The sequence below is a fragment of the Muntiacus reevesi genome, chromosome X (genome assembly GCF_963930625.1).
Source record: "Muntiacus reevesi chromosome X, mMunRee1.1, whole genome shotgun sequence".
Classification (NCBI taxonomy): domain Eukaryota; kingdom Metazoa; phylum Chordata; class Mammalia; order Artiodactyla; family Cervidae; genus Muntiacus; species Muntiacus reevesi.
The window spans coordinates 69,626,280-69,652,342 of record NC_089271.1 but is presented as its reverse complement, the minus strand read 5'-3'; the positions used below and the strand labels follow the sequence as shown (position 1 = coordinate 69,652,342).

The window sequence follows — 26,063 nt, the reverse complement described above, 5'->3', positions numbered from 1 at the left end:
TTAATTAAAATACAAATGAACTTCTAGAAAAAAATTCAAGCCTTCAAATTTTGTTTAAAGTAGCCACCAAAATGTTCTTTTGCTGTTCTCTCTAGTTAAGCAAAAGGTAGAATAAATATTTATTAATAAAATAGGTGGGAGGGGGGTTCAGGATGGGGAACACATGTACACCCATGGAGGATTCATATCAATGTATGGCAAAACCAATACAATATTGTAATTAGCCTCCAATTAAAATTTAAAATACATATTTTTATAAATATATATATTTATATATATAGTCTACAGTAATCATCTGAGAGAGGCACAATGAAAAATCACCAGCCTTTGGAGTCAGACAAACGTGGACTTTAATCCCTGCTGTTACTTACTGGCTCTGTGATTGTGGCCTATAGTTTAACTCTCTTTATCCATAAAGGTGAAATATATACTCAAGTATGTTAAACGCCCAGTAGAAAAATTCTGGTTAAACATGACCTTTTGAAAGTACATTTACCTCTGCTCATTCCTCAAACTCCATTAAAATGACAGGAACAAGAAAGGAGGGACAATTACAAGGACAGTAAAAGAATCATGTCATTGGAATTACTTTGATCTTTTAATACAGTGTCATTAGATTTTCGGCAATGACAATGAATCAAAGCCTCTAATTTGGAGAAACTGCTGTGTAGGCTGAAATTCTACATATAACCAAACAGGCAAATATAAGAGAGAAAGATATCTTCAGACATATAAAAGTTTTGCCTCCTAGGCACTCAATTTCTCATAAAGCTAGTGGAATCTTGTGTTTCACAAAAGGAAGAGTAAAAGAAGAAAGGGTGGGGAGGGGAAGAGATCCAGGAAAGGGAAGGCCCAACACAGGAGTTTAAAGGAATCCCCAAGAATTACCCCAGAGAGATTCCTCTGGAAAGAAGAAACCCCAGGGCAACAGCTGTACAGTCAATCTAGGGGGCATCAGGACAAACTGGAACAGGAACACAAAGGACTCCAGAAGGAACATCTCTAATAATGAACCAACTGGGACTTACCCCAGTGGTCCAGCAGTTAAGACCATGCTTCTGGCTGCAGGGGACCCAGGTTTGATCCCTGCTTAGGAAGTTCCACATGCCACACAGTGCGGCCAAAAGAAAAAAAGAACCAACTGGTACATCTGAGCATGTTGGGAATGAATCAGTGATAGACTGACAGAAAAAAAGACACCAATTTTTAAAACTTTAACTCCAAAGAAAAAAGGTACATAAGGAAATATAATCATGGCATAATTCAGCGGTGAATTGTAGTTATAATCACAATGTAGGCTCTATTAATTAAATCTCAAATTCTGACAGAACTGTGGTGTTGGAGAAGACTCTTGAGAGTCCCTTGCACTGCAAGGAGATCCAACCAGTCCATCCTAAAGGAAATCAGTCCTGGGTATTCACTGGAGGGACTGATGTTGAAGCTGAAACTCCAATACTTTGGCCACCTGATGTGAAGAGCTGACTCATTTGAAAAGACCCTGATGCTGGGAAGGATTGAGGGCAGGAGGAGAAGGGGAAGACAGAGGATGAGATGGTTGGGTGACATCACTGACTCAATGGACATGGGTTTGGGTGGACTACGGGAGTTGGTGATGGACAGGGAGGCCTGGCGCCCTGCGGTTCATGGGGTGGCAAAGAGTCAGACAAGACTGAGTGACTGAACTGAACTGATACTGAGAGAATCAAATAGGGGAAGTATATATGGAACAGAGGCTATAAGGGAGCTAATCTCCCCATGTATGAAATTAACAGATACCTTGTTTAGGAAATCGAGATGTCAACAGTTTAAGCATGTTACTTACAAATATGGACATAGATGACCTGATCCCTTCCTCAAGATTCTGTTCTCATCCTAAATAACAAAATATGACAGGAAAAAAATCCAGTTTCAATGGATCTTTTTATTTATTTAATATTTCACCAACTTCATCTCCCTTCATACCAATAATTGGAATTTCATCTTGTTTCCATGCTGAGTGGTGAAACAATGACAAAGCTAATCAGAATAAGCTACTTCAGAAAGAGAACTAAACTAACACAGCCCACTTTCTTTAACAGGCATAATATAAATATATGTACTCTAGAATGCACAACGGTTTAGTCTCTAAGAAACTCAAATGGGATCTTGAAGAATGTAGGCAATTCCCAGGTACAGCAAAGATGAGCTGAGATGTTCTGCAACTGTTTGAGGGTTCCTGGCACTACATCTCTTGGCCACTAGCTGATTATTGACAAGGGGGAAGACATTAGCTAATGCCAAGTGGAGATGCAGACAATGCTATGTTGACTTAGGGGCTATGCACAGGAACCAGAAGGCAGAAAAGTACTAAACACTGCTGAGAGCATCCACTCCAGGAAGCACTTTACCTGTTTTTGAGAGAACACACACACACACACACGGTCAGCATTACTATAAGATCCACTAAGCCAGATCTGTTCCCTCCTATCTTCCCAATAACATAGCAGTTCCTGTCTAGGATATGTGGCCAGGAGTTAAGTAACTTCTACATTTTGGGCCCCAGGTGTACTAGTGTGTAACCTCTTTGAGAATAAAGATCTTCCCATCTGGCCCTCCCCACATCAAATGGAACCCAGGAGCTTTACTTGAAGTTCCTCCATTTGTACTGCCCATGACTTCTAATGACAACACTACAACCTACTGTCTCCACTCCATTCTACTTAACTCTTACTGCATAAACCCTGTCATTCCCCCAAATAAGCCAAAAACATTAAAGATCCTCACCTTCCAGGAGCTCTAAACTGGCACCACCCCCAGTGCTCACATGACTGACTTTATCCTCCGTGTTCCATTTGGCGCAACAAGTAGCAGTGTCTCCACCACCTGTTGAATGAAAACCAAATAAAAAGAGGGAAGGAGAGAAGAGAAAAAAGACTGGCACCAACATTATGAGGCACTGTGCTCTCAAGCCCAAAAGGTAGCTGATAACCCCCCAACTCCATCTCATTTACAGGTTTCTCCATGAATCATATACCCACTTAAGTTTCAAGATCCACCCAGCACCAAGGAACCTAGGAAAAGTTAACTATTTCCCCTCTACTTTCCTCTGATCTTCTGCCAGCTCACATGACATTAGCTTTGTACAGGACCCTTTACCTATGATGGTGATGCAGCCCCTGGAAGTGGCTTTCACCACCTCATCCATAAGGGCTTTGGTTCCTCGGGCAAAAGCTTCCCATTCAAATACACCCACAGGTCCATTCCACACGATCTGCTTAGCCCGAGCAACAGCCTCAGCATACTTCTTACTGCTCTCAGGACCACAATCCAAGCCCTAAGGGGCAGATTTAAAAAGAGAGGATGAGTTACCAAGAAAAGCTACTTAGAGGAGCAAATACCACACCTCCACCAAGACCAGAACTCAAGGCTGAATACCAGAGTGTCTTTTAGAACTAAAAGATACAAGAGACATTTCATTCTTTAAAATTACAAACTTGTTCATATCCTTTATGGAAGATCAAGTCTAAGGGAAAACCTCAAAAGTTATTTGATAAAAACATTTTTAGCCACATTATTTTATGATTGTAACTAGCTCAGTGGTTTTCAACTAGGGTCAATTCCACCCCTCCCTAGGGAACATATGGTAATATCTCAACATTTTTGGCTGTCATGATTTAGAGGTGGTAGGGGGTTGCTACTTGGTATCTAGTGGGAAAAGATTCCTTAAACATCCTACAATGCCACAACAGCCCTCCATAACTAAAACTACCTGAGATGTCAATAGTGCCGAGGTTGAAAAACACTAAACTAGATCAGTGGTTCTCAAACCTTGTGGTGCATCAGAATCACCAGGATGGCTTGTTAATGCACAAATTTCTGGGCCCTACTCCCAGAGTTTCTGCTTCAGCAGGTTGGGAGAAGGGGGTAGGAATTTACAGTTTTTAACAAGCTTCAAAATGATGCTGCTGTTCTTGGAACCACACTTAAAGCCACATACCTAACAGAAGGACAGTGACTAAGCAAAGTAGTATGTCAACATTAACAATTTTGTACAGATATTAGAACAATAACAAATGGAGAGTACTATAATCAACTATTTAAATAAGTCCTTAATATACACATAGATTTTTTCCCTGCTTGTAATAATTGTACTACCTTAATGTTTTCATATACAAAAAAATTCTTATACAGGTTTCTAGGCAGAAATAATATTTAGTCCAACATAATCCAAAAGAACAGCCCAAACTATGAAAGTACATAGCATCATCCACAGCAATTGGTTAAGTACTTAATAAACATTAAATAGATGAAGAAACAAAAAGCATTTTTGCCCTCACTTTTCAAATTAAAAGTCTTAGCAGCAATCTGATACCTGCTTTTACCCCATGGATTCTCCCTGAAGGAAGGGCTCACTGCAATATTTGGAAAACTTCCTTTAATTTTTTATTGGTTGAATGAATGATACCAAAATGTATTTGTTCACTCATACTACCAACCACCCAAGTGACTCACCATCCAGCCAGCAGGTATGCCAGAGGCCACAGTGGCTTGGCCAGTCTTGGCATTCTCATCAAACTTATCAGCAGTGACAAAGTCAACAGGCAAAGTAATCTTCACACCATTCTTGTCAGCTTTGGACATCAGGTCTTTGACAATCTTGGATCCCTCTTCATCAAACAGAGAAGTGCCAATCTATATAGGGAAGTCAAGATGATGAAGATCAGCCTATATCCTAAGAATGTGTTTACCTCACAAAGCAGACAGTATGAAATACAACACAATATAAAGGAATAATTCTAAGACAAAAGAAAAACAACTTGCAAAATAAAAAAAAATGGGAGTTTTAAAGGCTCATGCCATATGCTAATTTCCATTTTAAATTTACATAACCTATTTCTCATGGAGAGCTATTTCACATCTACTTGGCATCGGTTTCCTACCTCCATGTTGTTGAGCACCTTAAGGAAGGTAAAGGCCATTCCACCACCGATAATCATTTCATTGACTTTGTCCAGCATATTATTGATCAGCTGGATCTTGTCTGCAACTTTAGCTCTGGAAGGGAAAGCAAGAATCATCACCAAAAGAACAAAGGACTAAAGAACTGGTGTTACACAAAGCCTGAAGTTTTATATCAAGGGACAGGAACAGAGAAATGTCCCACAAAGTGACAAGAGTACTAGCTCTCAGCCTGGTGCTCTATGAAGACCTATAGGGGTGGGATGGGGGGGCTGGGAGGAAGTCTCAAGAGGGAGGGGATATATGTATACTTTATAGCTGATTCATGTTGTTGTACAGCAGAAACCAACACTGTTAAGCAATTATCATCCAATTAAACATTAAAAAAATATTTTTAAAAAGGTACTGGCTAGCTTTGCCCTATGTTTCTCCAACACCAAAAAGCCAATCCATTACTAAGAAATCTTTTTAAGGTGTGCTTAGAAGACTTGCAATCATCTAAAGAAATCACAAGTTCCAAACAGATCTGTTTTGTCCCTTTTTATCCCCCAAAATCAAACGTCAAGATTGGTAATTATACTTGAGAAAGGCTGCTAATTGTGGGATCCCTAAGCTGAGAACTGTCCTAACCCTAAAGCAGGTATCAAATTACATACCAAACAAATATATACTGAGCAAAAATAGACAAGATATTCACACTCTTAGGTCCATGTTTAGTTTCTGGAATATTTGCTTTATGGCATTCATTATTCTATTGGACCACTTGATTCAACACATTGGTTGTGGGGCTTCCCTGGTAGTCCAGTGCCTAAGACTTTGCCTTCCAATGCAGTGGGTGTGGGTTTGATCCCTGGTCAGGAATCTAATATCCCACATGCCTCATTACCAAAAAAACAGAATGTAAAACAGAAGCAATGGTGTAATAAATTCAATAATGACTTTAAAAATGGTCCACATCAGTGCTCGCTTTGGCAGCACATATACTAAAATTGGAACGATACAGAGAAGATTAGCATGGCCCCTGCACATGGATGACACGCAAATTCGTGAAGCATTCCATATTTTAAAATAAATAAATAAATAAATAAAAATGGTCCACATCAAAAAAAAAATCTTAAAAAACACTGAGTACGGGACTTCCCAGGTAGTCCAGTGGATAAAACTCTGTGCTGTTAATGCGGGGGGCCCAGGTTCGATCCCTGGTCAGGGAACTAGATCCCACATGCCACAGCTAAGACCTGGCACAGCCTAAATAAATAAATAAAATATTTAAAAAAAACACTGAGTACTTACTCTGTGCCAAGCACTGTTCTAGGTCTTTAAAAAACATAAACATCACTGGGCAAAAGCAAAGATCCCTACCCCCTTGGAGCTTATATTCTAGAAGAGGGAAATAAGATAATAAACACAGATGTACCTTTCACCTCCCTGTGAGAGAAAAATATACACATATCTAAACAGAAGAAAAACAAATTCACTTGAAGCACAACCTTTAAAATCCTTCACATAAGTAATGGCTTGCCTTCCATGAATATTCCTATATATCTAAATCCCACTTAAATAAGCAAATCACCTTGGGCTTATTTGCCTCTTCATTCAATAAATAAGATGATATCTACTCTGTAAGAGGCCTTATGCTAGGATTTGTGAAATGAAGGTTCAGAACAATAGTGATGTGGGAGAATGGATGGCAAGAGACTACTGATCTCTCACTTGTGAAGACTGATCACCACCAAGGGTAAAAATAGATTAACTGTTTTATACAAAAACACAGACATACACAGAGCGAGTGGGAAAGAGAAAGGATGAAAAGAGATTCAACATCTAAAAAACATGGGATGTTCTACACATCAAATGCCCTGCTTCTTCAACAAATCAATAGAATGAAAATAATAAGAGGGAACTAATAAAATAATCTATTTCTGCTTTATTGACTATGCCAAAGCCTTTGACTGTGTGGATCACAATAAACTGTGGAAAATTTTGAAAGAGATGGGAATACCAGACCACCTAATCTGCCTCTTGAGAAACTTGTATGCAGGTCAGGAAGCAACAGTTAGAACTGGACATGGAACAATAGACTGGTTCCAAATAAGAAAAGGAGTACATCAAGACTGTATATTGTCACCCTGCTTATTTAACTTATATGCAGAGTACATCATGAGAAACACTGGGCTGGAAGAAGCACAAGCTGGAATCAAGATTGCCGGGAGAAATATCAATAACCTCAGATATGCAGATGACACCATCCTTATGACAGAAAGTGAGGAGGAACTAAAAAGCCTCTTGATGAAAGTGAAAGAGGAAAGTGAAGAAGTTGGCTTAAAGCTCAACATTCAGAAAACTAAGATCATGGCATCTGGTCCCATCACTTCATGGGAAATAGATGGGGAAACAGTGTCAGACTTTATTTTTTTGGGCTCCAAAATCACTGCAGATGGCAACTGCAGCCATGAAATTAAAAGACGCTTGCTCCTTGGAAGGAAAGTTATGACCAACCTAGATAGCATATTAAAGAGCAGAGACATTACATTGCCAACAAAGGTTCGTCTAGTCAAGGCTATGGTTTTTCCAGTGGTCATGTATGGATGTGAGAGTTGGACTGTGAAGAAAGCTGAGCGCCGAACAATTGATGCTTTTGAACTGTGATGTTGGAGAAGACTCTTGAGAGTCCCTTGCACTGCAAGGAGATCCAACCAGTCCACCCTAAAGGAGATCAGTCCTGGGTGTTCACTGCAAGGACTGATGCTGAAGCTGAAACTCCAATACTTTGGCCACCTGATGCGAAGAGCTGACTCATTGGAAAAGACCCTGATGCTGGGAGAGATTGGGGGCAGGAGGAGAAGGGGATGACAGAGGATGAGATAGCTGGATGGCATCACCAACTCGATGGGCATGAGTTTGAGTGAACTCCGAGAGTTGGTGATGGACAGGGAGGCCTGGCGTACTGAGATTCATGGGTCGCAAAGAGTCAGACATGACTGAGCAACTGAACTGAACTGAACAACCAAATACAATGCATAGACTTCATCTGGATCCTTATTCAAACAAACTGCCTGTAAAAGGCATTTCTGAAATGATGGAGAAATTCTGAATACAGACTGGGTATTAGATGACAGTATTAATAGTAAGACTATTAAATTTTGCTAGGTGTAACAGGTGGTTATTTAAAAGAAATCTCAAGTTATGAGATGTATACAGAAGTATCAGAAATGAAATTATATGATATCTAAGGCTTGCTTTCAAATACTCATGACAAAATAAGGATTAGAGGACAGATGAAACTGGATTGGCAAAAAAGCCAGTAATTATTAGAACAGGGTAATAGGTACCTGTGAGTTTATTATACTATTCTTTCAACTTCTATAATGTTTGAGTGTTTCCACAACAAAGTTGGGTTTTTTCCTTTTTTTGGCCACACTGCACGGCTTGTGGAATCTTAGCTCCCTTACCAGGAGTAGAATCTGGGCAGTGAAAGCGAGGAGTCCTAACCACTGGACCACCAGGGAATTCCCAACCGAATAATTTTTTTAATAAAATGTAAAATCCTCCCCTATATTGTTAACATTCTCAGGGACACTAATTGAAAAGAAAGGTGGCAAAAAAAAAAAAACCCTCCGTGTAAACTTCCCCCAAATAGCAATTTTAGGCAGAGTCCAAAACCTAATCATAAGACTAGGTGGCACTCACTCCCATATTCCAGGTCTAGGGAAGGATTGAGAACAAAACTCAAGTCCCAGTCTCCAGAGAAGCAAAGATCAGAGGCTGACCTTTATAATCTGGTGCACAAGAGTGGCAATGTTTCCAGGACACAGATACAAGTACCTACCTTAACTATTTTTAGGCCCCTAAAACTGGGCTCATGAAACCTGGAGAGCAACTCTGCTACCTGAAATTGACACCCAACTCCAGAGTCAGCTTTCATAGGGAAACGCTGAGTGTGTTCAGTCCCATGGGGAAAAAAAAACCCTGCTCATAAAAGGGTAAGGAGTATCTATCTAGCCATAAAGAGGCTGCTATCTAGATAGTCGTGCCAAGTGACAAGATCTTATCCAAGAAGTCCCAGGTCTCTGTCCCTACTTTATCACCTAAAATGTATCCTCCTAGTCTCTTGACCTGTACTTCTGAAATTTCTACTTCTAACTAAGCCAGTGGCATATCACTATTCAGAGTACTTTTCCCCATAGGAAAAAATATAAAAAGGTATGGGATCTGAAAAAATGAGTTCAAAATGATATATTCAACACATATAAGGAGGTTTTCATATCTGAAAGGCTCAAGTGCTTCAAAAATTGTTAGATAAGTAATAGTGGGCCATAGTGGATCTTTCCAATTCTTCCCTACAGAACCATTTTCTATCCTTTCTAGCCCTGTTCTCTGTTCCAGGAGGCTGACCTGCATAGACTGCATCAAGGAGGTCCTTTGCCCTCTGACGTCCAGGTGGGGGGGCAGCCCATTGTTGGGCAAGAGGGGATACATCAATAGGACATTAAAATGAGATCAGAGTATCTACTTCCCTGGCTCCTTCCCTGCTAGATGACTATCCTCCATCCCTTGACCAAAGGCTATACAGTTCTCATCAGAGGGCCATCTCCACAACTACCCTCTCTGGATTCTGGTAACCATCACTTCCCTTTTGCCCTTCAGGTCTAAGGATGGTGATGATGGCTTCCTCAGATGACTGTACTTTCCCTTTTGTTTTTCCCTAAACCCCACCCACACCTTTGCTGATACTACCATTATTAAATTTACCTCAGTCACCCAGTTTGATTGTGCTAATGACAATAAACCACCCAATTTATGGCCTCATGCTTGTGTTCAGTCACTTCAGTTGTGTCTGACACTTTCTGACCTTATGGACTGTAGCCCGCCAGTCCATGGATTTCCCAGGCAAGAATACTGGAGTGGGTAACCCATTCTGTCCTCCAGCGGATCTTCCTGACCCAGGGATTGAATCCACGTCTCCTGCAGCTCCTGCACTGCAGGCAGATTCTTTACCACTGAGCCATCAAGGAAGCCCAAGTTATGGCCTACTACCAGGTAGGCTCAGATATTGAAGAAAGTGGGGAAAACCACTAGACCATTCAGGTATGACCTAAATCAAATCCCTTATGATTATACAGTGGAAGTGAGAAATAGATTTAAGGGACTAGATTTGACAGACAGAGTGCCTGATGAACTATGGACAGAGGTTCGTGTCACTGTACAGAAGACAGGGATCAAGACCATCCCCAAGAAGAAGAAATGCAAAAAAGCAAAATGGCTGTCTGAGGAGCCACATATCTGTGAAAAGAAGAGAAGCAAAAAGCAAAGGAGAAAAGGAAAGATATACCCATTTGAATGCAGAATTCCAAAGAACAGCAAGGAGAGATAAGAAAGCTTTCTTCAGTGATCAGTGCAAAGAAATAGAGGAAAAGAATAGAATCAGAAAGACTAGAGATCTCTTCAAGAAAATTAGAGATACCAAGGGAACATTTCATGCAAAGATGGGCTCAATAAAGGACAAAAATGGCATGGACCTAATAGAAGCAGAAGATATTGAAAAGAGATGGCAAGAATACACAGAAGTGTACAAGAAAGATCTTCATGACTCAGATAATCACGATGGTGTGATCACTCACCTAGAGCCAGAGATCCTGGAATGTGAAGTCAAATGGGCCTTAGGAAGCATCACTACGAACAAAGCTAGTGGATGTGACGGAATTCCAGTTGAGCTATTTCAAATCCTAAAAAATGATGCTGTGAAAGTGCTGCACTCAATGTGTCAGCAAATTTGGAAAACTCAGCAGTGGCCACAGGACTGGAAAAGGAGAGTTTTCATTCCAATCCCAAAGAAAGGCAATGCCAAAGAATGCTCAAAACTACCACACAGTTGCACTCATCTCACACACTAGCAAAGTAATGCTCAAAATTCTCCAAGCCAGGCTTCAGCAATACGTGAACCGTGAATTTCCAGATGTTCAAGCTGGTTTTAGAAAAGGCAGAGGAACCAGAGATCAAATTGCCAACATCTGCTGGATCATCGAAAAAGCAAGAGTTCCAAATTGCATATATTTCTGCTTTATTGACTATGCCAAAGCCTTTGACTATGTGGATCACAACAAACTGTGGGAAAGTCTAACAGAGATGGAACTACCAGACCACCTGACCTGCCTCTTGAGAAAACTGAATGCAGGGTCAGGAAGCAACAGTTAGAACTGGACATGAAACAATAGACTGGTACCAAATAGGAAAAGAAGTATGTCAAGGCTATATATTGTCACCCTGCTTATTTAACTTATATGCAGAGTACATCATGAGAAACGCTGGGCTGGAAGAAGCACAAGCTGGAATCAAGACTGCCAGGAGAAATATGAATAACCTCAGATATGCAGATGACACCATCCTTATGGCAGAAAGTGAAGTACTAAAGAGCCTCTTGATGAAAGTGAAAGAGCAGTGAAAAAGTTGGCTTAAAGCTCAACATTCAGAAAACTAAGATCATGGCATCTGGTCCCATCACTTCATGGGAAATAGATGGGGAAACAGTAGAAACAGTGGCTGACTTTATTTTGGGGGGCTCCCAAATCACTGCAGATGGCGACTGCAGCCATGAAATTAAAAGACGCTTGCTCCTTGGAAGGAAAGTTATGACCAACCTAGACAGCATATTAAAAAGCAGAGACGTTACTCTGCCACCAAAGGTCCATCTAGTCAAGGCTATGGTTTTTCCAGTAGTCAGGTATGGTTGTGAGTTTTGGACTGTAAAGAAAGCTGAGCACCGAAAAATTGATGCTTTTGAACTGTGATGTTGAAGAAGACTCCTGAGAGTCCCTTGGAATGCGAGGAGATCCAACCAGTCCATCCTAAAGGAGATCAGTCCTTGGTGTTCACTGGAAGGGCTGATGTTGAAGCTGAAACTCCAATACTTTGGCCACCTGATGCGAAAAGCTAACTCATTTGAAAAGACCTTGATGCTGGGAAAGACTGAGGGCAGGCAGAGAAGGGGATGACAAAGGATAAGATGGTTGGTTGGCATCACCAACTCAATGGACATGAGTTTGGGTACACTCTGGGAGTTTGTGATGGACAGGGAGGCCTGGCGTGCTGCAGTCCATGGGGTTGCAAAAAGTCAGACACAACTGAGCAACTAAACTGAACTGAACTGAACCAGGTAAAAAACACTACTTAAAAGTATGATCTTGAAGAGTTCTCTGTACCCGCCCAGGATGGCCAGGAAGGGTCGCTCGGGGCTCTCCAAGGCCTTGGCAAAGTAGTTCAACTCCTTCTTCATCAAAAAACCTCCAGCCTTCTTTGGCAGATTTACTCCTACCATGGAGCTAGAAAGGAACAGAGACATTCAAATTTTAGTCAATCCTTAGCAATTCTCCCAATTCTAGAGGCCATTTCCTTATCACTGAAATACTTTCACTTTTGAGACCAGGACACCATGGTTTTCATTCCCAAACTACAACAAAACACTTAAGTACATACAAGATAAGGTTTTTGGCTTAAAATGCAGGATAAAGGAGAACAAGTGAGAAGCAACTACCTTAAGTAGAATTTAAGATACCCAATTAACAGTCTTCAGACCAAGGGTTTAACCACAATAAATTATCAGCCAGGTGATGACAACAGGGAAGGATTCCTCAGTTTGCTTCCTACTGATAGCCTAAGACTATTGCTTAGTGTGTGATTGCTCCCCCAGCAATCACAAAGGGAGAGCTCTCCATGAAATATCCAAAGTAAGACAGAGCAAAATCTTCCTAAAGCTCAACAAAAAGTTCCACAATCCTCAACATTTTTTACTTTTATTTCATCTTTAGATCAGGGATACTCAACAAGAACCACAGTTCTTATTTGTAGCTCCAATGAGAAATAGAATCCAAAAAGATCACAATACAATACAGAAATTTCCAAAACCATTCCAGAGCTTTGGCTACTTAAAAGTAAACAGAGAAATAATGCTCTCAGTTTGACAATGAACTAAAAACTTTTAGTACCTGTGGGCTCGGTGAGCAGTGCCAAAAGCATCGTTGACATAAACATCCCCTAGCTTAGAAAGTGAAGCTCGGAAGGCTTCTACTTTGGCTGGTTCAGCTTTAACCTGAAGAGAAAAACAAAAAAGGGGCGGGGAGGAGAACATAGGCGATATTGATAACTCCAAAGACAACTGCAAAAGCATTTCATACCAAGAGTCCTCTTCAACATATCTAAAGACCCTGAGTTGGCAGGACAGCAATTTTTAAAACTAGCAACAGGATTGGTTCTTTCTTCCAAATATTCCAGATCTTTTGCTCATTTCTACATGTTTCTGCTCTCCTTTGCCTTCCCTCAAATTGCAAGCCTAAGATACCTGAATCACAGCTTAACCTCTAATCACATCCCACTGGTCTCTCTCCAGCTCCTAGGACAAAATACAAATTATCCTTCTCTCTCCTTGACTCACTGCTTCATTTTAACATATTCTCCTTGTAAAATTTAGGACTATACTTGAGTCAAGCTGCTAGCTGCCAAGACCTTTCTGCAAAAGGAAAAAAGCTCTCATACATATTTCTCATGAAAGCAACAAGGGCAAGCTGGGACAGAGAAGGCAGATGGAAACCTGACAACGGAAAAGCACCTCAGAAACACTGTATATATCAAAAGGAGGTAATTCATATAGCTTTCCCTGGAAGTTAGGCATCTGAGAAAATAATACATTTCTACAAAAAAGATAGAGGGACAAAAAGTTGGTGTAAAACATATGGCTTTGAATGTCAGCTCACTATCCAGGGATACCACCCTTTTCATAGGGGAAAGAAAGCAGGACAGCAGGATAAACAATGAGTCTTCAGTAGGAAACAAAGCAAAGATGCATAGAAAGCCAGATGAGGGGGATATGGCAGAGAAGTATCAAAGCAGATGCTTAGTCACTGTCCACTCCCATTCTCCTATATATTGAAGTGAAGGAGGCTGTCACAAAGAACAGGGGCTTTCCTCTAGTGGCCCAAAGAATACAGAGGCACTAACGCTAAAACTAAAGTGTAGAGCCCCCATAATCTCTTTAGAATGGAATATTATCTGCCACCGGTGACTGCAAGATGTGTAGTCATGAAAACACTGCCCAAATGGCAGGAGCCCTGGGTTCTAGGCCCACGTCTGACACTAATTTACTGTGTAACCTTTGTCAAGTTTTTCTCTATCCTTTCCTATCTATTAAAAGGGAAAGATAACTTCTCTACTTAAGAACTGTTTGTGGGAAAATGACACAAATTAAAAGCTATCGATGAAAAAGGTATTATAAAAATTAATAATCAGGGGTGGGGAAAAATTAATAATAATCAGAACCTATTTCTCATTTTTTATCTTCCAGGAACCAGAAGAAAGAGAATGCTCCTAAAAGATAATGCAGGTACTCTGCATAAAGGAAAAATTTCATGCCTCACTTCATTTTTTATTCACTTTGAACTTATGGCTAGCTCCAAAAATTTCAAGCATGAAAAGCCACTGGACACTAAATGTAAAGTAAACTACCCACAAAGACATAGACTAGCACAGTTGGTTCATCACTTACTGTATATAAGGTTTTGCCTCAACTTGCCTCCTGCCATTTCTAAGCCCAAGAGTTGAACAGCTTGAGTTTCAGTCTAAAAGGGCACCAAATTTTAGGTCAGCATTTAACTCCTACTACTGTAGCAAGACCATGCCAAAGGCAAGATAAGGCAAGACTTGAGCCTGCAGTGCTAAGAAAAGAAACTGCTTGAAAGCAGGCACTCTGATGACCTTAAGAAATGTCAGAAGCACAACAGGAGATTGAGATGCTAGCCTCAGGGCATCTTCTTCCCCAAGATACTAAAGACATTAAGAGTGGAAAGTATAAAGGGCGCTTTCTGATTCCCTTCTGCCTTCGTGCCCAGTTGTATCCAATTCTTTACGACCATATGGACTGCAGCCCACCAGGCTCCTCTGTTCGTGGGATTTCCCAGGCAAGAATACTGGAGTAGGTTGCCATGCCCTCCTCCAGGGGATCTTCCCCACCCAGGGATCAAACCCGAGGCTCCTGCATTGGCAGGTGAGTTCTTTACCACTGAGCCACATGAGAAGCCCAGCTTCCTTTCTACGAATAGGCAAATTCGAAATCATCCTCAAAAGAGCCAGCTCTATCATTTAATATTTAAATCCTGATTGTCAGGTCATGGTAATCTATTTTATGGGTATCTATGGTTGTCTTTTAAATTTTTTTTTTGTTTTTTTCCCCTATGGTTGCTTTTGTACAACAATGGCAGAGTTGAATAGTTCCAACACAGACCATACAAGGTTGTGACTGACCGTCTGACCCACAAAGCCTAAAATATTTATTGTCTGACCCTTTACATAAAGTTTCCTTATTGATGGACTGAGCTATATATAAAGCCCAGCAACAGTACTACTACCTCTAACTTTAGTCAAATAACTGCCTTTCTGAGACCTAGGTTTTTTAAAAAAAAAAATATGATGATACCTGTCATTCCTTAAGAAATTCAAAAGATCCTTTACACTTAAGAAAAATGCCTTAAACACAAGGTAATATCATCATGACCATCATCTACCTAACTCAATCACATGTTCCAAATAGTCCCTTTCCACTTGAATTAGGAAAGCACTTTTTCTGGTCACATGATTCTTTTGTAAGAAAACCCCAATGATATTAAATTTAATTTACTGTCTTAAAAGTACCAAGCTCAAGCTTTAAGTTAATTCCCCTTCTAAATAAGAATGCATATTATTCTTCCATAACACACTAGGGCCTGCTGCTTATAAAAACTGTTCTAGCCTTGACAAAACAATCTAAAACTGGCTCTGCTGGAGGAACACCTGGTGTATCATGGATACTCACTCCCCACAACCACCTGTGAATGTCTGCTCTCAGCACTTGGGAACGACAGCCTACATTCTGATAGGATATTATCACGTACTATTAGAAAAATACACCTTCATATATCAAAGGCCAGGTGTGTAACAAAGGGACAATTAGAAGCAGCATGTTCACCAAATACTCTTACACCCAAATGGTGTTCACATCTTTCCAAGGTATTTCAAAAACCACTTGAGCATGACGAGGAGGGCTTCCAGGGCTGGCAATGTCTTATCCTCTGACCGCGGTGTTGGTTACACAGGTGTGCTTACTTTGTGATAATTCATCAAGCTGTGCATTTGTGCATTTCTATATGTATGCTGTATTTCAATAAAAAGGTGTCAAAATAAACATGAGCTGCTTCTATTCTTCAAGCAGTCTCATATACTCAGGCCTCCTCACCCCTACTATTGTCAAAATCACAGGTCCTACCTTGTTCCCAGAAGCATCTTTTCCCTTCCCTTCTTCCTCCACATGAAAACGAAGGTTCTCCAGCAGGATGACAGACCCAGCAGCTGGGTCAGCACAAGCCTTCTCCACGTCTGGGCCCACACAGTCCTTCAAGAACAAAACATCCCTGGAGAGAGTATGACACAGAAACACTTGAACAGTCTGAAAGTTAAGAATCAGCAACAACATACTTGACAACATCTCCTGTCACAGAGTTGACCAGAACCTGAAACATACTTGCCCAGCAGAGATTTGAGTTCTACAGCAACTGGCTGCAAGGAGTACTTATCAGGCATGGGGACTCCATCAGGCCGGCCCAGGTGGCTCATAAGAACAACTGACTTGGCTCCATTGTCCAAGCAGTATTTGATGCTTGGAACAGCCGCCTTGATCCTGCAACCAAGAAGAAACAGCAAGTAGAACAAGGCTACTCCTAAGAATTAGTGAGAACTATTTTACTCATGGCCTCATAAAACATAAAGCCTCCTTCTCCAAATTCCTTCAAATCTACTGTCAGCAACTCAGTGATGGTCCTCAGGTTCATGTGCAGGGGCAGAAGTTAATTAGGATGTCAACCCTCCACCTAGGGTTATACAATCTCATCATGTTTTACACCTTGTGCAGAATAAAATTAATATAGCAGGACTGAAACTGCTGTCTTCAGAAGGACCTGCTTACAAGGTTGGCCTTTGGCTGGAATCTGGGAACTTGGCTTTTGAGGTGGTCCTTCAGTTCCCTGACAAAGTCTGTTCACAGTTCCTAGACCGTCTGTACAAACAGGTTTATATTCAACACCTGCTTCCCTCTAGGAGTAAGGAATTTTGGTAGCTGCTGGGCAGAGGGTACCTATGTGATCAGCTCCCAGTAAGACTCCCAGTAAAAAGACTCCCAGTTGAGTCTCTGAAGGGCTTTTCTGGGCAGAGATATCACACACAATTACTGCATTTTCACTGCTGGAGAAAGGAGCACACTTGGTATCATGAGAGGGAGAGAGCATGCATGGAAACCTAAGCATGGATTTCTCCAGATTCTGCCTGTGTCTTTGACACTTGCTGATCCTGTCATGCATCCTTTCACTTTAATAAACTTTAGCAGTGAATCTTTCTAGTGAATCACCAAACATGTGGGTGCTTTTAGAGACCCCTGAAACACCCTAAGTGTTTGACTTTGAAAGAAATATAAAATTCTCAAATCTTGAAACCATTAAAAGAAATTTTGGGAAAACTGAAAAAACATTTCAGTACCCATTACAAAATTCTAAGTCACTTTTTATGTAGGAGAAAACAAATACATTATATAGAATGTGGTTTACATAACGCATTGTGTTTATAAAATTACAGTTTAACCAATAATGTATTAAACTTCTTTAACACTTCAAATTTTTGTTACAAACCCAATACTAACTTTCCATTCTTGGCAGTATTTAAGAAATTAAACCTAACAAAGAAAATCATTTATTTACTCAACAAGTATTTATTGAATGCTACTTCTGTAGCAGCTACTATATCAGATTCTGAGAATACAACAGTAAATAAAATAATTTCTGCTCTCACAGAAGTAAGAAGAACTATGGAGAAAATAAAGCAAGGTACAGGGACAAGAACGACTGAAGAATAGTGGTGGAGGGGATTTTAGAGAGGGTAGCCAGGGAAAGTCTAATAAGATGACATTTCAGCAAAAAATGTAATAATAAAAAGCCAAGTTATATTTCTAACTATCTTATGCGATTTGGCAGATAAAAAAACTCAATTATACCAAATAAACAAGAAACCTTCATCAGGTACATTTGCCCAGTGAAATCAAATTCATCTTTGGCGTTTTCCCTTAACAGCCAAGTTCTATTATTTCTAATGCTTCATTTTATTTATCAACTCCACAGATTTCTGAAAATGAAGATCTACTCAGACTTGTTTCTCTGCTTTCTACTCATAAAATACCTTGATAGGCATATTTCTAATCTTTTATGTATGCTGCAGAAAATAACGAAAAAGCCAAGAAGGGTCAGAGATGCCTTGTACAAAGATCTTCCACTATGGTGCAGGAGGGATGTGCTTGACAGAATGCCAGACTCTATTCTGGCGCCAGTATCTGAAAATGTTCTAGGTCTATACCTACACTGTCCAATATGGTAGCCATTAGCCACAGGGACCTCCTGAATACTGGAAATGTGGTTAGCCAGATTGGTATGTTGTCTAAGAGTAAAATAAGTATTGGATCTCAAATACTTATTACCAAAAAAGTTAAATGTTCCTTTCATTAATTTTTAATTGATTACATATTACAATGATTATTTGGGGCTTACTGGATTAAATAAATTAAGTTAATCTGTTTGTTACTTTTTAATGTGCCAACTAGAAAATCTTAAATTACATGTGGCTTTTATTATATTTTTATTAGACAGCACAGGCCTAGATCATTAGAACATACCTTTCCAGCTCAAACCCTTCATTTAAAATAAAAATCTTTTAGAATCTAATCAAAAGCAAGAACAATACTATCACTTAAAATGTCTGCTTCTGAATCTAGGAGCCAAGACATGTGGAGCAGCCTAAACTGACTGAAAGTATTACTTCTGAAGTTTTTTCCCTTAAATCAAAATTCTCAAAAACTGATTTTATGGGGACCAGCTAGAATAGGGGCTTGTAAAACTACATGCACAGTTCTTCATTTTGCAGGAAAGCCAAGTAACCTTAAACCTTGATATTCTTCAAAAATGTATAACCCCAAATTCTTCAAATTAAAAAAAGAGGAGGAAAAAAATCACCTTCTTAAAATGATTTTTTTTTTCAATTTCTAAATTCTCATAAGAAAGCAAACCAGATGGTGGGTTGGTTGAAAATCAAGATCATGCAGCTTAAGTTGCTATAGTTCTACAATCAGAATGGAAAACCATTTCATTACATATATTCAGACACAGGTACATCTTAAACCTAGCTCAGGGTGTAGCAGGGACATTACCTCTGGTTGTTCGTTATCTGGTTGTTCTTCATAGGAACATTGAAGTCTACTCTGAAAAAGAAACAAAGTGTCAAGTTCAGAGCCACGATCAAATTATCATTCCCTCAAAGATTATGAGAGGCACTTTTAGTGAACCAGTTAAATAAGTGGAAGTTCAAAAGTCACCTTAAAAATAATCAGTAGTATTAGAAGACAGTGATTAGCCAGGCAGAGGAGAGTGGGAGTAGTGACTTAGACAGGACACCAGAGGGAGCTTCAGGGGTTTTGATATTGTTCTCTTTCTTGATGTTGGTGACAAATGTGCTCTTTCTGTGATAATTCTTTGAGCTTTTGATTTGTGCCCTTTTAGGTATGTGTCTCACACCTTTTAAGAGAGAAATTTTACAAAATAAAAAGTCACAGGAACAAGCCCTGAAGACCCTGGGAAGCTGAAACTAGTTCCATCTAAAAAGATTTCTATGTGGGCCCAGCATGCTACTATCTAATAATGGTGGCAGCCTGAAGGGTAAGGTTATAAAGAACACATCTGGATTCTGATTTCTCTGGTAATGGGTCCTAATGAAGTAAACACTTCTCAAAAGAAAAAAAAACTGGAAAAATAAAACACATCAAGAGAGTATCATTCTTTTTGGAGAAAGTCTGGGACCTCAGGACCAGAAAGAAACCCAGTGTCCAAGACCAAGTTCACACAGTATCCTTCAAGCAAAACACAGTCAATAACCACAAGATAGCTTCTTTCTAAAAGCCTGAAAGGACATTTTGCTGTACACCTGAAACTAACACAATACTGTAAATCAACTATACTTCAATTTAAAAAAAAAACTTAAAAAAAAAAACCTGAGAGAGGATGGAACATGTGACCCTGCCCACCTAACAAACAGGCAATCAGAAGAGAAGTGATCAAGACAGCACAGGCAGGGAATTCCCTGGCAGTCCAGTGGTTAAGGCTCAGAGCTTCCACTGCAAAGGGCCCAGGTTCAATCCCTGGTTGGGGAACTAAGATCCCAAAAGCCACAGGGCACAGCCAGGGCAGGGGAAAAAAAGACAGCAATTTACTGCAGTTTCCTCTCTTATGCAACTTCCTGCTGCTTTATCATTTTTAACAACTTGTCATTCCTTCCCCCTTCTTTCAGACAGACTGGAACCTCAATCCCCTAAGAAGGCAGTGATGTGTGAGGGCTAGTTATCTGTAAGGTTTCACCTGCCAAGATCCTTTTTAGTTGATTTCTTTCTCATCTGTAGAATGGGAATGATAGTATCTACTTCACAGTTATTTTAAGAATTAAATGTTAGCGATCTGCAAAGTGCTTAGGAGAGTAACTGATAAACAGTGCCATAAAATTGGTAACTATTATTATTCATGTGAGGACTTCTCCAAAACATGATTTTGTGATCTAAAAGGCACATCAACCATTACTAAACACAGCTAGCAGCACGCACTAAAGAACAACAGTGAAGGTATGACTGATTCATAAAGACTTGTTGCTGTGTCTGACCGTAAAACTCCATCACTAGTCCTTCCTCTCTTAGGCTGAGGCTTGGCAGACAATTACAAAATCCTAAACCAACTAAGAAGACCACCAATTTCCTATGTCCCCTAGGCCTGTACTCTACTTCACTGAAGAATAACCTTTCCAAAGATGAGTTGAAGGATTAATTCTATATTCAAATTTTTATTTAAAATCTTAAAAAATAAAAGCAGTATGCCTCTGAAGAAAGAAACAGTCTACTTAATTTCAGGCTACTTGATTGAGTCTAAGCATCTTCTTTAAATATCCTGAGCAAGGCTCAGAGCATTCCAAAGAGGATAGAGTATCTCATTACCATAGATCATTTTCCCCCACCCTCTGCAGCCTCCAAGAACATTCAAAAGGGTTAACAGCAAGGGGCCCAAGCACAAGCCAACCCTTCAGTGCTGCTCCCTATCCCAGAGCCATGACACAGAAGAAATTCTCTAGAAACACTCAAGAGTCTATCTCATCTATCCATGCTGCCATGGCATAGCTTACTGATGAGAAAAGGACTTATAATTTCTTCTCGTTGCTTGTGGATTACCTTCCCCCATCATCTCCTAGACTGTTAACAACAGCTCTGCTTTTAGCTTCTCCTCTCTGAGGACTCCACCACAGAAACTACTCTAGCCTACACATTTCACATATCCTGTGTAAAATCTGCACGCCTTCCTTTTCTACTTCTCTTAATCCTGAGCTCAGCCTCAGGAACAAAGTCAGATATCACTATACACCACTCATATCACAATGGATGAAATAAAAAATGACATCAAGCGTTAGTGAGGATGCAGAGAAACTGATCACTCATACGCCCGTAGGAATGTAAAATGATGCAACTGCTTTGGAAAACAGTCTGGAAATTCCTCAAAAGGTTAAGCATGTGTGCTAAGTCTCTTCAGTCATGTCTGACTCTTTGCAACCCACTGGACTGCAGCCTGCCAGGCTCCTCTGTCCATGGGATTCTCCAGGTAAGAACACTGGAGTAGGTTGCCATGCCCTCCTCCAGGGGATCTTCCCAACCCAGGGACTGGACCCAGGTCTCTGGCATTGCAGGCGGACTCTTTACTGTCTGAGCTACCAGGGAAGCCCAAGAATACTGGAGTGCCTATCCCTTCTCCAGGGGACCTTCCCAGGAATCGACCCGGGGTCTCTTGCATTGCAGGCGGATTCTTTACCAGCTCAGCTACCCAAGAAACCCATACCATAGACTACTATTCAGCAATCCAAGGAATGAACGACTGATACATACAACAATATGGATAAATCTCGAGGGCATTATGCTGGGTGAAAAAATGCCATGTGTGATCCCACTTATATAGCATATTGAAATAAAATTATAGAAATGCAGGACAGATTAGTAGTTACCAGGGGTTTAGGAATGGAGGGAGAAGGGCCAAGATGCTAAAGGATGACACATAGGGAGATCTTAGTGCTGCTCAAAGAAAATTAAGTTTTGTATCTTGGATAGTGGTGGGAGTTAAACAAATCTACACATGTGATAAAATAGCAAATGTCAACTTCCTTCCTACTCTTGATATTGTACTGTAATTATGTAAGATGTATCCAATGAAGGAAACTGGGTGAACACAGGGCCTCTCTGTTATCTTTGCAACATTCTGTGAACATATAACTATTTCAGAATGAATCTTAAAAATATTAATTTAGTTGTAATAAGGATATCAAGTCTCTATCACCTGAAATCTCAGAAGTTCAGGCCCAGTTCCACTGAAAGCTCTCCAGGAAACCATTCCCACCCTTACTTCACTGTCCCTAATCGGGAAATAAGGGTATTATGGCTCTCTTAGAGGGCTTCCCTGGTGGCTCAGACAGTAAAGAATCTGCCTGCAATGCAAGAGACCCAGGTTCAATCCCTGGGTCAGGAAGATCCCCAAGAGCAGGAAATGGCAACCCACTCCAGTATTCCTGCCTGGAAAATTCCATGGACAGAGGAGCCTGGCGGGAGACCACATGGTCGCAAAGAGTCGGACAGGACTGAGCGACTAATAACTAACTGGCTCTCTCAGAGACTTTTTTTCTTCTCTGCTGTTTTTCCTCCCTGTTTCTTCTTCCACTACACCAACTTGTAGCTGTTGCTTAACAAGTTACAACAGGTTAGAGAAAAACTGTGAGGTTTTTAAAAAATGGAGGAGGGGGAGCAAGCAAAAGGGAAGTGCTTCACCAGTCGGCAAAGGAGTATGACTGGCAACCTATGAGAGGAAGAAAGGAAATGACATGGCAAAATTAAACAGGAAATTTACTCAAGGTCTATAAAGTCAAATGAAATCCTAAAAAACTGAGGTACAACCTGGTAATTATCCACTCAGAGATCTCTGGCTATCAGGAAGTTCCCTCAACAAATCAGTGAATTTCCCTTGGCAGTTCAAAGCAGGGGCCGCAAACATCACAGCTCCCTTTTGCAAGACAAAGAAAGGAGGCAAGCGAAGCAGCCACTACACTGGAGGCTCCACTTCCGGAACACTGCCAGCAACCACTACATAAAGGCAATTAAAAAGAAATTTGAGCTGACGATGCAAGGCTACCTAGACTCTTGCAAAAAGCAATCCTACAATGAATGTGACTCTCTGTTCAAGAGCTACATTAATAATCCGGGGGAAAAGCAACTTCCTGTCCTCAAATCAGATAAGTAGAATTTATCCAGATTACAGGGGGAACTTATTGACTGCAACCTTCAGCTGACAAAAGGTCTATTTTAACCTGTCCTTATTCACTACATCCAAGAATTTAGAGGATCTGGATGGTAGCCAAGGAGACCCAAATACTAGTTCTGGTTCTGCCACCAACTTGCTAGTTCAGTGACCATGATTAGGTCATTTTCCAACAGTAAAACAGGACTAGCCAGTCATTTCAAAGCTTACGGTTAATCTGTGTAAAATGAAACTTTGAGCCCTGGGGCAGAAACATATTTCAAATTAGGTCCAGAGGGAGAAAAGATAGCACCTCCTCCAGTCTCACTCTCAGCCAGCTCAGATAATTCCGCAAACCTGGGAAGAGAGGAGATAAAGCCCCAGACCGCAATTGTAGGAAGGTAGCCAAGATCTAGCTGCACGCCACTGTGCATTTGTCCTGTTTTTCTTAAGGTCTATCCATCTTTTTAAAAGCATCTGAGGGGTAGACAGTGCCATTATCTAATACTAGGATGGCTGTGATTCCTACTCTGTTCAGATTGCACAGGATTTAGGTGATTGAACAAAAGGGGGCACCAGGTGTTTTTCATGGCCATAAGCCATTGGGTTCTTCTGATTATTGCCATAGTAGGACAGAGAAGGCCACTTGTAAACTAATAGTGGCCATAATGAAATTAGAGGAAAGGGGAGAGCTACATTAACTTTTAGGGCATCCACAGAGTACACCAATTCACAGCACCTACCTAGTTTAAGCCTTAAGGGAGATCCCCTACTGCTTTCTGAATCCATTAATATAGAAAAGTTGCCCTCTCTTGAACCAGCCAAAATTGGGAAAGGGGTTGGATCACATCTTTCACATGCCTGCCCATCAATCAACCACTTCCCTAAAAGGACAAGACTACCCAATGCTGTCAAGCCCTTATGCTGGCAAAAGCACCACCCTTGGATCCTATCAAGGTCAAGTCAGTTACATACCTAACTGAATTCCTGCAATTAGCTCCTGGCATGCACGAATGTACACGTTACAAAAAGGAGAAATGTAAATACTCCATACATCAGTACTAGTAATTCTGGCAAGCAAGGGAGAAGCCATGTGGCCAGGGATCCACATGTTTGGAGTAAGAGACCCAAGGCAGGTGGCAAGCCTTCCCCACTTCTAATATCCTGCTTCTCTAGCCACCTCTGGCAGTGAGGTTAGAGAACATCAAGAATGAGCAGCCACACCCTGCTCTACCATTACCCAGTATGTGTCACAATCCTGCTGCAAAACCCAAGGCCTGTAGTCCAAAGACACTACAGGGCGGCAGAGGCCTGTTACATAAGCTCTGCAGGGCCTCCTTCCGTACGCCCCACCCTACCTCACCCTCCTACCCTCAATGCTTTAGTGGATTCTACTCCTGAACAACGAAATCAACATCCTCTGGGAAAGATGTGCCTTTGGGCAGGGACCTTAGAAATGTGGGCCATTTATCACTGGTCTGGGGTGGTCTAGGGTGGTGGAGGAAGGAAAACTATTCAAATGACCTTTCAAGGTCCCTTCACTGGAGGCCGAGGGATCTGCACGTTAAGCATCAGGTCCCACCTCGCCAACTGAGAACTGAGGCGACGGAACTGCCCTTCAGAAACAAGAAAAGAGGGCAAAATGGATCCCCGCAATCTGACCCTCCCTGGGAGGATCCACCCCTGCAAAGGGCAACTTCGGCTCAGTTTCTGGGCTGGGGAAAATGAGGTCAGAAACCGTTAAACCCGGGCAAAACCTCAGCCACAATGGTGGCCAGCCTCGCCCTGCTGAGCTAGAGCCAAGGGGCCGAGAGTAGGGCTAAAGGTCACTTGAGGCAGGAGGAAAAGAAGTCGGCCCCGGCCGGAGAGGCTGCGGGAGAACCCCAAGGATTACCTCATGACGACCCGCTTCCCCTTCACATCCAGCTTGTCCAGAGTCAGCTTGTTAGAAAGCGACATCTTGGCAATTCAGCTGCAGCGAGAGGCCGGGGGAAGAGACAGCGACAGAATGAGACCGACTCAGAGGCCGAACGCGTGGAAAATGCCTAGCACCTCGCGGGCCCGGTCGCCACGCCTCCTGCCCCGCCCCTTTCCGGCCGCTGCGCCTGGCTCTCGGCGCCCAGTGGCCGCTCTAGAAGGCGGCCCGAAGGCGCCCGCTGGCTGCCATTGCACCGAGGCGCTGTCAGTCAGCGAGGGCGCTGGTGGGACGTGCAGCTGCCGCCAGTCACGTCCAGCACGCAGCGAGCGGATGGGAACTTTCGTGACCAGAGGCGGGAGGCGGTGCTGCCGGGCCAACCGGTGAAGGGATCCGGAGCAGGTTGGCGCCGAGGGGCGGCCGCGGCCCGGATTTCTGCGGCCGCACCCAGAGCAGCTGCAGAGCCCCGCAAACCCACGGCAGCCTGGGGGAAAACGTCACCCCACACCCCATGGAATTCCCGGCAACCCAATTCAGGATAAATGCAAATGGCACCTCCTTGTGGAAAATTTGTTTTCCTGGCTCCCCCAAAAGGAATTCTCCGTTAGACTCCTAAGTTCCTTTAAGAATTGAGACCTTTCAGAAGTTGGAAAAGGCCCTGCTTCTCCCTTTCTCATCTGCTTACCTTTTTTTTTTTGTAATAAGTACAATGATTTGATTACAACGCAAAGCTAATGGCAAATACATAGAACATTTTTCACATATGAACTCACATTGCTCACAAACAAGCA

At 41.5% G+C, this 26,063-nt stretch overlaps 1 protein-coding gene and 1 non-coding gene across 2 annotated transcripts; one reads left to right on the top strand and one right to left on the bottom strand.

Annotated features, from left to right (window-relative positions):
- Positions 1 to 1,901: 1,901 nt before the first annotated feature.
- Positions 1,902 to 25,410, bottom strand: PGK1 (phosphoglycerate kinase 1). Its single transcript, XM_065916451.1, has 11 exons — positions 25,252 to 25,410; positions 19,202 to 19,252; positions 16,481 to 16,636; positions 16,226 to 16,370; positions 12,921 to 13,024; positions 12,138 to 12,257; positions 4,920 to 5,034; positions 4,492 to 4,671; positions 3,136 to 3,313; positions 2,764 to 2,862; positions 1,902 to 2,387 (listed from the first exon to the last, which is right to left on the bottom strand). The coding sequence occupies exons 1-11, from the start codon at positions 25,314 to 25,316 to the stop codon at positions 2,347 to 2,349; spliced, it is 1,254 nt and encodes a 417-aa protein (XP_065772523.1). The 5' UTR covers positions 25,317 to 25,410; the 3' UTR covers positions 1,902 to 2,346.
- Positions 5,898 to 6,004, top strand: LOC136154849 (U6 spliceosomal RNA). Its single transcript, XR_010660557.1, has one exon. It is a non-coding gene; the product is annotated as a U6 spliceosomal RNA (small nuclear RNA).
- Positions 25,411 to 26,063: the final 653 nt, after the last annotated feature.